The 15465-nt window shown below is 41.9% G+C and overlaps 1 protein-coding gene across 1 annotated transcript in view; it reads right to left on the bottom strand.

The window, feature by feature from the left end:
• The window catches only part of LOC119726968 (iduronate 2-sulfatase-like), a 134008-nt gene that overhangs the window by 40973 nt on the left and 77570 nt on the right, over positions 1-15465 (bottom strand). Inside the window, exon 4 of the mRNA XM_038198818.1 lies at positions 2635-2723. Coding sequence (XP_038054746.1) covers positions 2635-2723 — 89 coding nt within the window. The remainder of the gene's footprint in view (positions 1-2634; positions 2724-15465) is intronic.

Below are 15465 nucleotides of genomic sequence, written 5' to 3'. Positions count from 1 at the left end.
CATAGTTTTGGTTGCATGACATCCTTAGCGGTGAGATGTATCAGCATTCATGGGTTATTGAACTTAGCAGTGGTTCACAGGGTGACCGTAAGGTTATGGCCAAATTCTGCTAAATCCACTTTAAAAATCTGTCAGATTCATCAAAAATCTGCCAAATTCCACAGAATTACCCGAAATACACTATAAACACTTAAAATCACATGCAAATTTTGTAGTGTTGCCTTAATTAAGGTTCAAATTACATTATAAACAATCTACATAATATGTTATGAAATTGCATAAATTTCAACCAAAACGCAGAAGTCCGGTTCCCAGTGAACCTCAGCACCTATAGACCAGCCAACCTGTCCCACTATGAAAGGGTTTGTTTGAAAATGTTTGAAGCTTTTGTAAACAAATATACTTTTTTTCAAATTTGCTATGATTTTCTGTCAAACAACCATTTTTGCAGAAGTCTGACAGAAATCTGCCCCAAAAACCCATTCTGTCAAATTTTCTATCAAACTAGTTATTTAACAAAAAATATGTCAAAGTTAGCCGAAAATCGGCTAAAATGGTCAACATAGTGGTTCACCAAAGTGGGGTACCTACAAAAAAAGTTTATACACGCCAAGAAGCCACGCCGCAAAGGACGTCTTGGGTGCATTTGCACGCGTGCATGACGCAGCTTGTCTGGTTTCTGTATGTACTGCAGTTTCCAAGCCAAACGTGTACAGCTTGTAAGGCTGTAGCTTTGCTGCATCTAAAGTGCTCGTCGTCAATTGAACGTGAATGGCCATGATCGACCAATCCTTACAGACAACTGGTCACTTGGTGCCTAGTGCTATGCATGCCAATGCATTTGCACATGTACCGGTATGTTGCATCACCTGATTAACGGTTTTCAGAACAGCTTGTTTGTTTCCACCAGTGCACATGCGCTGTTATTTTGCATAAGATGTTTAAAACAGGGGTCCAAAAATGAACATCGTCTGAGGAACAAATTATGCATTTTTTTTTTCAAAGAATGGACCCTGAGAGTTTGACTCAGAGCCAACATTTCTTCAAGTTTTTTACAGGTGCATTTTCATTTACACCGTCAGTATGGAGGCCCATTTGTGCAAGGTGTAAAAATAACAGCGTTGCTGTTGAAACCCCTCAGCCAGAGTCAAGTTATCATCCGGAAACCATTAACCTTTAACTCAACATGGTGACCTTGACATTTGACCTTTGACCCCAGAACCAATCCCAACATGCCTGTACCAATCGGCAACCCCCTACCCAAGTCAGACACCAAAATTTAATTTCTAACTCAAGTTATCATCCAGAAACCATTCACCTTGAACTCACCACGGTGACCTTGACCTTTGACCTTTTGACCCCCAAACCAATCCCAACTTGCCTACTCCCAAGGGCAACCCCCTACCAAAGTTAGACACCAAAATCTCATTTCTAATTCAAGTTATCATCCGGAAACCATTTACCTTTAACTCACATCGGTGACCTTGACCTTTGACCTATTGACCCCAAATCCAATCCAAACTTGCCTGTACCCAAGGGCAGTCCCCTACCATACTTAGACACCAAAATCTCATTTCTAACTCAAGTTATCATCCAGAAACCATTTACCTTTACCTTTAACTCACCACGATGACCTTTGACCTTTTGACCCCAAAACAATCCCAACTTGCCAACACCCAAGGGCAACCCCCTACCAAAGTTACAACCCAAACAACATTTCTAACTCAAGTTATCATCCAGAAACTAAGCTGCCGTACTAAAATAACTTACGTGTAATACTAAAAAAACCGAAATAACACAATTGTATTGCAACATAACGCAGTAGATTGCAAAATAACACAATATATACACATGTAGGCCTACATGTACATTTGTGAAATGCTTTTGTGTACATACAAACTTCCGTGGATTTGCAGTTCGGCCCTAATTGAACGCAGTAAATCATCCATTTGGTAATTGGTATCTGGCTTTAAAGTGTAGGCAAGCACTTGTATCAAACTGCTTGAGTACCAGTCCTTCAGGTCTTGTATGTCCCTCACCAGAGTGTTATGGTCAGCCCTTTGGTTCTTGGGGGGGGGGGGGGGGCCGCCCTGGAGGTGCCTGAGGCTGTGAGACCTGTGTGCCAGTGTGCATTGTCACCAAGTGTGCGGTGTGGCTCAACTCGACCACACTCTATGACTTGACTCGACCTTCTTGGCTTAATAACTTGACTCGACTTGAGTTCCTGCCTTAAAATGACTTGACTCAAGTCACAAAATTCAGTGACTCGTTACAACTCTGACTGTATAATTATGTCTTGTTTTATTGGCTAAATAAAAGGGGAAAAAGGGACACACACATACTTGTAGTAAGGAAAACAGGTTGCAGACAGTTTGCATCAGGGGACAAAGCCCAGCTTTGTAAACTGTTTTGACAGTGTACAAACAATATACCGTTTGTTTAAATCTGGACAATAAGTCTCCATTAGTTTTCTTCCCAAAGCTGCACTGCATAAAATTAGAACTTCAAATGTTCATCCCGGATCCAGAGGTATACAACTAGAAAACACATCAAATCCCTTCATTTTCAAGAAAGTCTTATACTTTTTATACAATGTTTTTTTTTTGCATCAATTTGAGGCTTATCAGTACTCACCTTTAATTTGCTGTTCCTCTTTGTTGATGGCCAGTAGCAAGGGATAGACCAGCTCAAAGGATAGTCATCAGTAAAGTTTGAACATGGACCTAATAACACAACGTAGACAACTGTCATTTCAAACTGTGTAACTGTTTTGGCTCTTTCGTCAAGTTGCACTTTGACGGCTGAAAATGAAAAGCATTTTTAGCTGTTGCGGCAAATCAGCTGAAACAGCTCTTGCAATAGTGTAAATGTGTGCTGGCGAGTGGGGGGATGGGGGATGACCATAATCCACAAATTGCCTGGTCGTGAAAATTCGAGAAATGGCGCTTACATCAAAACGGCGCATTTAAAAAGTTGTGTAGTTTGTTTCTCAACTTTTCAGAGCTATTTAACACATTTTGGTTACTGGGATGTTTGCAAAATACCTCAAAATTCACAATTTTTTGTTCCATCACGACAAAGTTTTTTTGGGGGAGGGGATGATTCAATAGCCCATCCCCCTGGTCTAAAAAGGGGGGGGGGGATATAGACCCCCATCCACCCCGAGATTCACCCTGAGCTCTTGTTTTTGTTAATGTTTTTGGCCTTTCCCCAAAGTTAGGCCAATCTTTGGTCACTGGGTGACATAAAATTGGGCCTGTCTGATTTTTGAAGCTTTACCCCTTGTTAACTACATCTGACAATTATATTACTTTCACTGATTCAATCAGGTTGAATCAGTGTACATCAGAGTGCAGTTTCCACTTTCACAAATTGTGTCAAAATATTAGGTGTGGTCATCAAAGTTTGGTCACGTGTGAAGGTATGAAGATTATCACCATATCTCTCAAACCCAACATTCTAAATTCAATTCAATGTGTGATTGCATCAAATAATTGTACAAACTACATGTGAAAACAGTGTTGTAGGTCTCGAGACCTGGTCTCGGTCTCGAGACTGTCTCGAGACCTTTTTTTGCTGTCTCGGTCTCGGTCTTGGTCTTGTCCTATCAAAGTCTCGGTCTCGGGAGGGCTGGTCTCGGTCTCGAAAGCTCTGGTCTCGGTCTCCGTCTCGGATGCCAAAGTCTCGGGTTTTACCCCGAGACCTGTCAAGACCACAACAAAATGCACCATTTACGTATGGCTTTATTTATTTGCATACTGAAATGAGTACGAGTCTAGTCTTTATTCCAAACATAAAAGAATTTGTTAAGTGTACAAAATGTAAGTCTCATGCTGAAGAATGAGATTGAAGCTGGAATAAAGACCAGTCAATTCAGCTTGTCAATTCGGTACCCGTGCACAGTTACGTTGCCAACGTATTTCACTGGTACACATTGTACTGTCCTAGACGTGATCACCAGCGCTTGCACGTGCAAATGTTACACGTTCTTGTGCTTCATTTCCGACATTTAGGGAGAATTTGCAAGACTTTACGTTCAACAATAAGCCTTCTACAAGTAAAGTTTTACCTTTGTTTGCAGCAAGTTGTACACCGACTTCACTAAACTTTGTTGGCTGCAATTAAGGCAGTAATTTAAAGGGCCTAATTTTAAAATTGGAATTCGCCTGACTGACAACATTTCAGAAGCTGTTTTTCGGGGCAAGGTCTTGCATAGTGTGTTAGTTATATTTACATTAAAAATCAATAGGGTACTGGTAGGAAACTCATCCTAAATATTTGTGAATTTTTTCAACCTGCCAATACTATATTTGGAAATGTGAGATTTCTTTTGTTTGTTTTTTCTTTATGCTTGGTCTCGGTCTCGGTCTCAAAAGTCTTGGTCTCGGAAGTCCGGTCTCGGTCTCGAAAGAGCTGGTCTCGGTCTCGAATGCCTCAGTCTCGGACATGGAGGTCTCTACTAAAACACTGGTGAAAAATCTAATTTTTCTATGGAGTGGGAAGGTGTTTTTTCCAAGCACTTGTTGTAGATTAAAATTTGAGTTTATCTTGTTGACCACTCCGTGCTCATTAGCAAAATTCTTCAAATTGGAGTGCATCATAAGTATCATTCCTTGGATATGTAACTTTCTTCACAACCGTGAGCAATGTGTCAGGTTTAACAATGGTACTTCTGATTATGTTTTTCTGAATGGAGCTTTGGAGCCGTCTCTCAAGGCACTAATTTAGGACCTGTAGGTTTCCAAATTATGATTAATGATGCCGCTCTGAGTGCTAATTCCAAATATTGGAAATATGTTGATGATCTTGCCTTTGCTGAAAATAGGAAAATCAATGGCATGACCAGTTTACAAAATGATTTGGATGAATTCACAGATTGGGCAAAACATAATCACCTGAAATTAAACCCATGTAAATGCCAGGTTCTTGAAGTGTGCTTCAGTAAATCTGCCCCAATTCATACTGAATTGTTTATCGGTTCTGAACAGCTCCAGTATGTCAACAAAGCCAAGGTTCTGGGCCTCTGGTTTCAAGCTGATCTTAAGTGGGAGGCCCAAGTTGATCACATGGTAAAACAAGCAAACGAATGCCTCATTATGTTGAGATCACTAAAACGATTTGGCTTTGATCACGAGGAACTTTTGGTTGTTTACAACAGTTATGTCAGACTTATGGTTGAGTATGCGGATGTGATATGGCATTCTACAAAAAAATAAACCGATGATCTTGACAGGATACAGAAACGAGCTTGTAGGACCATTGCATGATGGTCCTACAAGCTATGTAACTCGGATGCACTAGATAGCAAAAGAGTAGGACATTGCTTAAAGGGCTCATGAAGTGAATATTTCTTAGAAACATATTTTGTGCTTCTTTTTAATCCTCTTAAGTGTATGAAAACCATTAAATTGATATTTCTTTTTGGTTAATTTTGTTTAAAAGTGCACTTCTTTAAACATTAAAAATTGTCCATGCTTTTCCGGACAACTGAGGGCGCTGTTGTCGTGATGTCATTTCAGGGAGCACTGTTCATATTGGGCGGTTTTCTATTGAAATAGTGTAAATCCAATAAAAAATGCTCATTGAAAACAAGTTTGCTCATTGACTTACTGCTATGAACTGACACAACAAACCACTAATGAAAAGAAAGTTTACGACAGCGAAATATCCAAAATGTTGGCAACTTTTTGTGCATAAACTAAATGCAACATTGAGGTTTCTGCCTGATATGACATCACACTTTTGCTCATGAATATGGAAATTTTTGTTAGCATAAAAACCAAAAAGGCACAAAACTACCCTTGAAAATGGCAAAATGAAAATTGAAAATAAGGTTAAGAGACACAAAGGTGAATTTTAAAGGATTGCATTAAAAAAAACTACATTTCATGGGCACTTAAAAATTTGCTAATGCACTTGGCACTAATTCAAGAACAACTCAATACTTCCCCCTACGAGGCTAGCAAGTCATGGTAGGAACCTAAGGAACAGTAATCCCCCCAAAGAAGTGTGGGACGAGTCTACGAATGATACTTATGCAAATAGCTACTACATATGCATATTTATTCAGCCGACAGGCTCAAACGCTAAAAGATTTAATGAACCACCGAGCGCCCTCTCGGGGCCTACCCATTATGCCACGTCATGAATCTGCCATTATACGTCCTCTTTTTTTCTTGTGCCCTAAAGGTGACAAACCATCGTAACGTGAGCCGAGAGTGGGGAGGGGGGCAGGAAGCTATTTGGGTGAGTATCAATCGTAGACTCATCCAACACTTCTGGGGGGGGGGGGGGGGAGTCTACTTCATTCACTTACCCAAATAGCTACTACATATGCATAGAGTGGCACCGACAACTGGTGGCTGGGTAGGCAACACTCCCTTAAAACATAAATGGTTTATATACATCATGATTTAAACCATTTAGATTGAATACAAATGCCAAAAAGCATGGTGTATTACCTGCTAAGTTGGTCTCCTGGCAAAGCCAGGGAGGACCACTGTACAGGGTAGGGTTCTTAGACGAGGACTGCTGAGATGTCAGTATCGTCTTCCCTGTGTTACATGTACCTCCGGTCTGGAGTATGTCACGTAGGGAGCAGAATGTGAATGTCGAGGCCGACTTCCAGCATGCTACCTGTGAAATTTCTGAGATAGGGATCCCTAAAAAATGCCCAGGACTTCGCTATGGCACGTACGTCATGGGCCCAGACAAGACCTTGGACAGAAACATCCTTTTGGACGGCCAGTCCGAGTTAGCAAATTAGATTGCTGAGACTACCCACACGCAATGGTATCCCTTGAGTTGGGGCCATGTGGCTGTGTTGCTGTAATAAAAAAGGCTGCGTGAAACCACCCCCCAGTGGTTTAGTGCATGCCAAATCTCTCTCTCCAGTTTCTCGATGACTTTTGTAAGGATCGAGATCGGAGGGAGGGCGTAGGCGAACATATTTGTCCAGTCTATTGATAGCACATCCGAGGCCCATGCCTGAGAATGATGGGATCTCGAGCAGCACACCGGGAGTTGGGTGTTGATCGCTAAGGCAAACAGATGTGTGGGCGACCCAGGATCGAGAAGATTGTACTTGCGATCCTCTTGTTTAATTACCACTCCATGGGCATTATTTTGCCCCTGGAGAGAGCGTCTGCCATGTCGTTTTCCATATCCGGATGGCATGTAGATCGACTTTGTGTCTGATTAGCCACTGAAACATCTCCCACGTCAGGTCGCATAGCTGGGGTGATCCTGTACTGCCCTGCTTGTTGATATGTGCTACCGCCATCATGTTGTGGGTTTTGATTAGAACAGACCGGTCCACTACGTCTGCTTGAAAGTGGTGTAAGGCGTTCATTGACTACGGCCTGAAGCTCTAGAACATTGATGTGTAGGGACCAAACGTTGTCGTCCCATGTTCCTGTAGCTTGTTGAGGGGGAGGGGAGGCTCCCCAGCCCTCGTTGGAAGCGTCGGTGGAGATTATGACATGAGGATTCCCCCTTAGGGAAGCTCCATCTGCACAGAATATTCTGTTCCAATAGCCACCACCGACGGTGTGTAAAATGACTTCGTCGATCGAGACCAATAGAGAGATTGGATCTGTCTGGGGTCTGTAATGTGTCAGAAGGTGCATTTGCAAAGGACGCATCCTCAGTTTGCACCAGGGGACCAGATCCACTAAGCTGGCCATGAACCCCAGAAGTTTCAGCCAAGCTCACGCTGGAGCGACATGAGCAGATGGAAATAATTTGACCCATTTCCCCAGGCTGGTAATACATTCTCCTGTGGGGACGGCTATACCCCTGCAAAGGATGTCCGCTTCCAGGAAGATGATTTCCTGGGACGGGATAAGTTGGGACTTCTTCTCGTTGAGGATGAAGCCTAGACTCATCGTCAACGTATAAGTGTCCCTCAAATTCAGAAGAGTCTCATCTTTTGATTTCCCCACTATCAGACAGTCATCAAGATACATAAAAATAATGATGTTCTTGTGCTGGAGAAGTGATGCTACTGCCCGCACAACCCTGGTAAACACCCCAAGCTGGTGTTAGTAATGAGTCTAGAACAACATTTTGTATATTGGGACTTTCCATTCGGAAATGCTTGGGTCTGACAAACTTGTTGAGCAGTTTCAGATCGATGATCGGCTGCCATTCGCCAGCCGTCTTCTTTGGTGTTAGGAAGGACAGAAAGACTGTGAACTGCTCCATTGGTGGCACCAAGTGGAATGCTCTCTTCTCGATAAGGGACGATATCTCTTGCTCGAGAGTTAGGTGTTTGTGCTTGTCGGAACCGATGTTCCCATGAAACCTTGTCGCCCCCCAGTCGCCCCCCCCACTGAGATTTTGAGTTTCTAAAAAAATTATCATTGATCTAAATCTAAATAGTCGCGAATGATCCACATGAGGACCACTGAGAAACGACCCTTCGACCGGCGACCGCGGACCAGTAAGCCGACAACCGGCGTGACATAGCGCATAATGATAATCTAAAATGCGTATTAACACCCACTGCACTGGTCGCTTACGCCACGGAACACGTATTATAGACAGGTCACACAGTTTCAGTCAGCGATATCACACGAATCGGCCACGCACAAACTTTTTTCTCCATTCATATAAGCTAAATAATAATAATAGACCAATTAAAATTCCTTGAAATCAGTGGCGTAGCCATGGGGGGGGGGGGGGCGGGGGGGGCGACAGCCCCCCCATGAAACCTTGTCGCCCCCCCCCCCCCAGTCGCCCCCCACCCCCCACTGAGATTTTGAGTTTCTAAAAAAAATTTCATTGATCTACATGACGCCATGGGCGTCAATCCTTGTCTCCAAAGAGGTCTTTGCCCATAAGAGGAAGGTCTTCTAACTGCTTCTTAGCACTTTTGTGTACATTTCTATGTACATGATCTGGTTGACAAAAGAGAGATTCTCGTAAACTGATCAAAGGAAAAACATTTCGTCACTTCGAAAAGTATTTCGTCCAGATCTGAAGGCTGCTGCTAACATATCGGCCGGGACTCGTGAATCTTCCTCACATGCACAGATAATATATTATAAAAAATGCACTTGTTTTTGAGCCAAATCTAGCTGCCCTATCAACTTTCTTCATTGTATCTTATATCTTAGCTCTAGCCTTATTAACAAATATTGACTTGGTTGGGGCCTTGCCGCTAAACCCAGTCAATTTGTCTTTGGCAGTATCCGGATTAAGAGGAACTGTAAAGAAATCTTCTCAGTCCTTTTCTGGAAACTGGAAATAGGCTGCTGATCTTGTGTTGAAGGCAGTTCATTTCTTTGCATCGGCGATGCATTGGATGCGATCGGCGCATAAACGATCCACTGGCATAGCGAAAAAGGATGGATCGCAAGGTTCCTCCGTGCCAGTCTGGCGTTTGAAAGAATGACGGGTGGTCTCTGGCTTAATACTGCTCTATGGCAGTTGCAGTACTCGAACCATATATTTTTGAACCAGTGTCAACTGAGTCTCAAATGGTGTAAAATTACCAAGGTCGGTGACCTCTTCATCCCCGGAACACACGTCTTGTGAGTGAGTGGAATGGGGGTGAGCATTATCTACATGTATGTCAGGAACATCTTGAACAGAGGTGCCCAAATTCATACACAGGTGTAAAGAAATCTTCACCTGCGATATCTGGGGCGCCCAATCGTGGCCCGGCATAGGTGGGTTATCGGAGCTTACACTGACAGCAACCCCAGGATCTGGGGGCCCAGTGCAGTGCAAGCTGTCCTTGTAAATGTTCTCAAAATTTGAAATTTCAGTTCATTTAAGTCCAGTGTTCACAATAAAGTAAATCAAACCGTATTTTGAGCGTAAGAACATGATAAAATATTTAAAATACACGAAAAGGTCCACTTGATGTTGATTCTGTCGAAGGCGATGGAGAAATCTCGGGCTCGCCCGGAAAGCTTGATCATGGTGTACGTGTGTACTTGCGTGTAGTGTTGATGAAGAAGGCGGTGGTGGGTGGTGCCCCACCTCTGTGACCGGGCGGGCTGGTCGAATTACCGAGGGACCTCTGGGTTTCGAACGCCAAGCCTCGCCTACCCGCAAGCACATGAGTGGCGATCTCTGATTCTGCTGCTTGCATGTGCTGTAGTAGACTGTCGAATGTGCGGGATTTTCCGGGAATCTTGCAGTGACTCTCTCTGGAGAGAAGTGCCTGTTCCCGAGGTGTTTCCTACCGTCGAACCCGGGAATTAGACCCGGTCGTAGTGGCGGGATTTTCCGGAAATCTTGCAGTGACTCTCGCTGGAGAGACGTGCCTATTCCCGGGGTATTTCCTACCGTCGAACCCGGGGATTAAATCCGGTCGTAGTGGCGGGATTTTCCGGGAATCTTGCAGTGACTCTCGCTGGAGAGACGTGCCTATTCCCGGGGTATTTCCTACCGTGGAACCCGGGAATTAAATCCGGTCGTAGTGGCGGAAATATCACGCTTGGAGTGTACGATGGAGGGTGATTTAATTTCCTTTAGAAGAACGACTTGAGCTAACAGTAATAGCAATATGTTTTTTGGGGGTTTTTTTGCGGAGGCCGCCATAATTTTTACAGGCACAGCGAGTACTGTTAATTTGTACGTGTTGACGCTATGCGTCGCTGAAAAACTAGGACGAGCTATTACGTTACAGGGTCCTTTGTGGGCTTGGGGCATGCAGTGGACAATGAGGGTGTGGCTTGGGCGCTATTCTTTTCAGCGAATGTTTGTGCGCATGCGCGCTGATATGCAAATGTAGGTAAACAGAGATGAGGTATTTTCTGTAATGGAAATGCATTTCGACCCTTCGTGAATTCGAAACGGAGCCTGAGCAAATGATGGGAGTGGAAAATTTACAAAAAAGATAAGTTTTACAGATTTTATTATTATGCTTTTCAACCAAAAAAGGGCGCCGCATTTATGAATGGGCCGGGAATAAAAAAGTGATGAATGACTCAGTCTTAACCTCCATGGTCTTAACGGCCGTTTCAAACCTTGCAGGGTCAAGGTCGTGATGACTTGCAGGTCACAGGTCACGCAAAATCTATCCAATCAGAGCGTTAATTCATCAGCCCTTCCTAGCGTCCTGTTTGCAGGGCGGGGGGTGCGAGCGAATGCTCTACTGCTAGACCACACGTGCCCACATGTACGTGTGGAGTAACGTATCGCGAATCTCCCATATGTGGCCCAATTGGGTAGTGGGTACAGCCTCCAAGTGGCACTAGATACAGCCGGCACGTACCAAACCACATGTGATGTGACCGTGCTGGGACGTCGCCGTGTGCACATGTGTGTTAGTTGTATAGAGCTACAATGTACAACAATGTACCGCATTGTACATCTAGTTGTATATGAACGCGCGGGCCGGGCAGCCAGGATGTACTTAATTCATAAGTTTGAGACGCAACTGTTCACCGCATAAATTGTCATAAGTGGTATCACTCGTGTTGTGATACTGGCGCTACCAGACTTATGTTTGTGGACAAACACAGGGCTGTTTCGGTAACTTTTTTTGCGACATGTAAAGTTTCAAGTATAAGTTCCATCCAGGAAGGATGTGTAGTTCTGTTTATAATAAATGGTGGCATATACATGTAATATGTGAATTCATTCTCATAGGGCTTTGAATTATGACGTCACATGTCACGTGATGACGTCATGATGACGTCACATCAATTTTCACGATGAGATTCGAACTGGCCAACCGATCCCGTGTGGTCGAGTGGTAAGACATCTGCACTAGAAAGCAGGAGGTCGTGGGTTCGAGTCCCACCCGAGTGATTTTTTCCAACTTTCACTCGGGAGGTAACACACTGGGTATACAGTGTTTAAAAACGTTGGTGAAGGGCAAAACCTAATTTGATTTATATCACCCCGGCGCAAAAATTCCATCTTATAATAATTTTCATGTCGTTATGGAGATATGGGCCTTTATCAAAATATGCACCTATATTGTGACGTCACGTGACTCGTGATGACGTCATGATGACGGCAATGTTAGGCACACATCTGTGGATGGTGGTCAAAGTGAGTGCCAGGTATGAAGGCAATCAGATTGATTTTAGTGCCCAAAGTGCCGGTAACAAAAAAAACGTGTACAAATGCTATGGGCTTGGGCTGAAAAAGAAAAAAACGAAAAAAAACAACAAGAGATGTATGTCTGTTTGAAAACAGAACACAGGGCTTTTTCGCAATTTATAAGTGTTTATGCTATATGTTTGTCCTTTACAGTCACTTTTTAGAGTGTTTAATACAGTTAAAGGTTGTTCACAATGCTTAGAATAATTCCAAAAATAACCCTTTATCACATGACGTCACATGCCCTGCGATGACGTCATCTTGAAAACCCTTCTCAATGCACATTTTGTCATTGTGGTCTAGGTTTGAACCAAGTTTACAGTCAATCCGATGAAAGGAAGTGTGCAATTTTGGAAGCAGAATAAAATTATGAATATTAAAAAAATCATAAAAAATCAACCGATGACGTCATCGTGGCGTCACTTTTGTCTTTGCATACTAGTACTATTATCTACCTACCCACCAAGTTTCATGACGATTGGACTTTTCCTTATATGTATTTTGAAATATCGCAGTTTTGATGACGTCATAATGAAGTCATACACTTTTCAAAATTTTGTGCAAATACCTATTACCTTTTGCATGATGCATTCGTGAGATATGGCTAAAAGGTCCAAAAATTCAAATATTCATTTAAAATTGCATGATGACGTCATGATGACGTCACCTCATTTTTTACCTATAACACATCCCGGTCTACCCACATACCAAGTTTCAACCCAATCGGACTTACAGTTCTGTAGATATGGGACTTCAAAATATGCACATTTGTGATGACGTCACGTGACCCATGATGAGGTAATCATGACGTCACTCTTCGGGACACAACTTTGCATAAGCTTAATTTGAATGATGTACGACAAAGTTCAATGCCAAAAGTGGCGTGTACTAAAATCGTGTACAAAGTCTATGGGATTCTGCATGGAACAAAAAGAAGAAAGTATTAAAAAAAAAAAAAAATCAGAACAAAAACAAAGGCTTTTTTGCAAATTTGCGAAAAAGCCAAATAAAAAAACCTATAGCTGTATGTTTATTTGAAAACAGAACACAGCCCAGCTAACACATCACGTTGCCACAACGTTGTGCAAAGTTGTGAAAATGTTGTCATTTGGTAACGTGTCACGATGACATTCAAGCAACGTTGACACAACGTTTGACTGTATAATTATTGGTTGTAAAAATGTTGTATATCGGTAATTTGTACAAATTTGTACGAAAGTCATCATATGACATTGTATTTACGTTGTATGGTGGTCGTTTCACAATCGTTGTAATAAAGTAATAAATATGACTATTCATAAGATGGAATTTTGCATCGGGGTAATGTAAATTAAATTAGGTTTTGCCTTTCACTGACGTATAAACACTGTATACTTAGTTTGTTACCTAAGTGAAAGTTGAAAAAGTCACTCGGGTGGGACTCGAACCCACGACCTACTGCTAACGGAGCTAACGGTGAAGGGCAAAACCTAATTTCATTTACATCACCCCGACGCAAAATTCCATCTTATGAATAGTTAATGCGGTACCCGCTGCTATGTTCATCAGATTCGAACCAGCCAACCGATCCCGTTAGCTCGGTGGTCGAGTGGTAAGACATCTGCACTAGAAAGCAGGAGGTCGTGGGTTCGAGTCCCACCCGAGTGACTTTTTCCAACTTTCACTCGGGAGGTAACACACTGAGTATACAGTGTTTATACGTCGGTGAAGGGCAAACCCTAATTTCATTTAATAAATATTACGTTGTATGTAGGTGTTTTCATGACGTTGTTTTTAAGTTGTAAATGTTACGTTGTCAGGACGTTGTAATTTAGAATGTTTACAACATTGCTGTGAGGTTATAATCATGATGTTGAGATATCGTTCCATCTAGGTTATTTTATAACGTTGTTTTCAGTTGTGAAAATCACGTTGTCACGACATTGTAGTTTGGTATTTCAAAACGTTGCTGTGATGTAAAAATCATGACGTTGCTGTAAGATTGTATGTGGGTACTTTCACAACGTTGTTGGTATGTTGTTAATCTCATGTTGTCATAACGTTGTAGATGAGAATTTACACCACGTTGCTGTGATGTTCCATTCATGACGTTATGATGACGTTGCATAAAAGTCTCATCATAATGTTGTTGTTAAGTTGTAAATATCATGTTGTCGTGACATTGCAGTTTGGTATTTTCACAGCGTTGCTATTATGTTGTGAACCTCACGTTGCTGTAACGTTTTATACAGGTGTTTTGACACTGAATTTAAGTTGCAATTATGCTGTGCGTTACGATCCATGCTGTTGTGGTATTGACAAAAACATTGTGATTACGATGTACTGAATGTAAAGTGAACATAATGTTTTAATCAATGATGTTTTAAGCGATAATAATTAACATTTGGGTGCTGCCTTGCATTATTAATGTAACTCATGACATTTCGAACATCATCATGTTTGTTTTGTCGTAGTAGGAATATAATGTTTCCAGATATTTTTCTAATGGTCTAAGATGGATGAGATCGTGGTCAAAGCGTGACTGTTTCCCACTCATATTCATTGTTGTATATTCAATGTATACCTCAATGCACACACCAACGTAACTAGAAATATGATTCCCGTTCTCAAAGAAAATATTACCATGGCGCATGCGCATCAGCAGAAATTCCACGTCCAGACCACGCGATAGCTCATTTGAATTGCTCTGCTCAGTCGAGTCAGCGATCTAGCAGCAGCTAGCAGCTCACTATAACGGTCGCCGACTCGCCGTCCATTATGTGAATTAGTCATGGTCGCCAAGCAAGTTATTTTCACTACAGCATTTCTTAGAAGGCAGGAATGAAATTTTCTGTATCTTGACCTCATTCTTATGTCGAACACATTTTCTAAAAATCTGATGAAAGGATCAAATTAAAGTAAAACAACTTTTCGAACAAAGTCGCTGTCACAAAATGAAAATTTTCCTATGCCTATCTTCTTTGCTTTTTTATAAATGTTGAAAATGTTCTTCAGACTTGATCAGAATAAATGTAGATTAAGAGTGAAAATCTGTGTCTCAATTGAGATTGGAGGCTCGTCAATGCGAACAGTTTTGGAGGATCATACACTGAAACAAACGTTCAAGTCATTTGGTTTTTAATTTAATAATAAAATCTTGGTATTCTTTTCCAAGGAATTGATATACATGTGGATCAGATTTACTCAAATTCATGTGAGACATGTTAGACCTTTTTAACAATGTTATAGGTTGGAAAGTTATTTGTTCGATAGTTATAATTTTAGATATAACAGATATTGTTTTAGCAAATGGCAAAATGTTGGAAGTGTATACATTATATCGAGAAGACTTTTGATTTGTGTACTGTAGGCCAGTAGGCCTATGTTTTTTTTTTTTTTTTTCAATTTGATGAATTAATC

Source organism: Patiria miniata, unplaced genomic scaffold (genome assembly GCF_015706575.1).
Source record: "Patiria miniata isolate m_02_andy unplaced genomic scaffold, ASM1570657v1 HiC_scaffold_2, whole genome shotgun sequence".
Lineage (NCBI taxonomy): Eukaryota > Metazoa > Echinodermata > Asteroidea > Valvatida > Asterinidae > Patiria > Patiria miniata.
The sequence above is the reverse complement of the archived record's forward strand: the minus strand, read 5'-3'. Positions and strand labels throughout refer to the sequence as shown.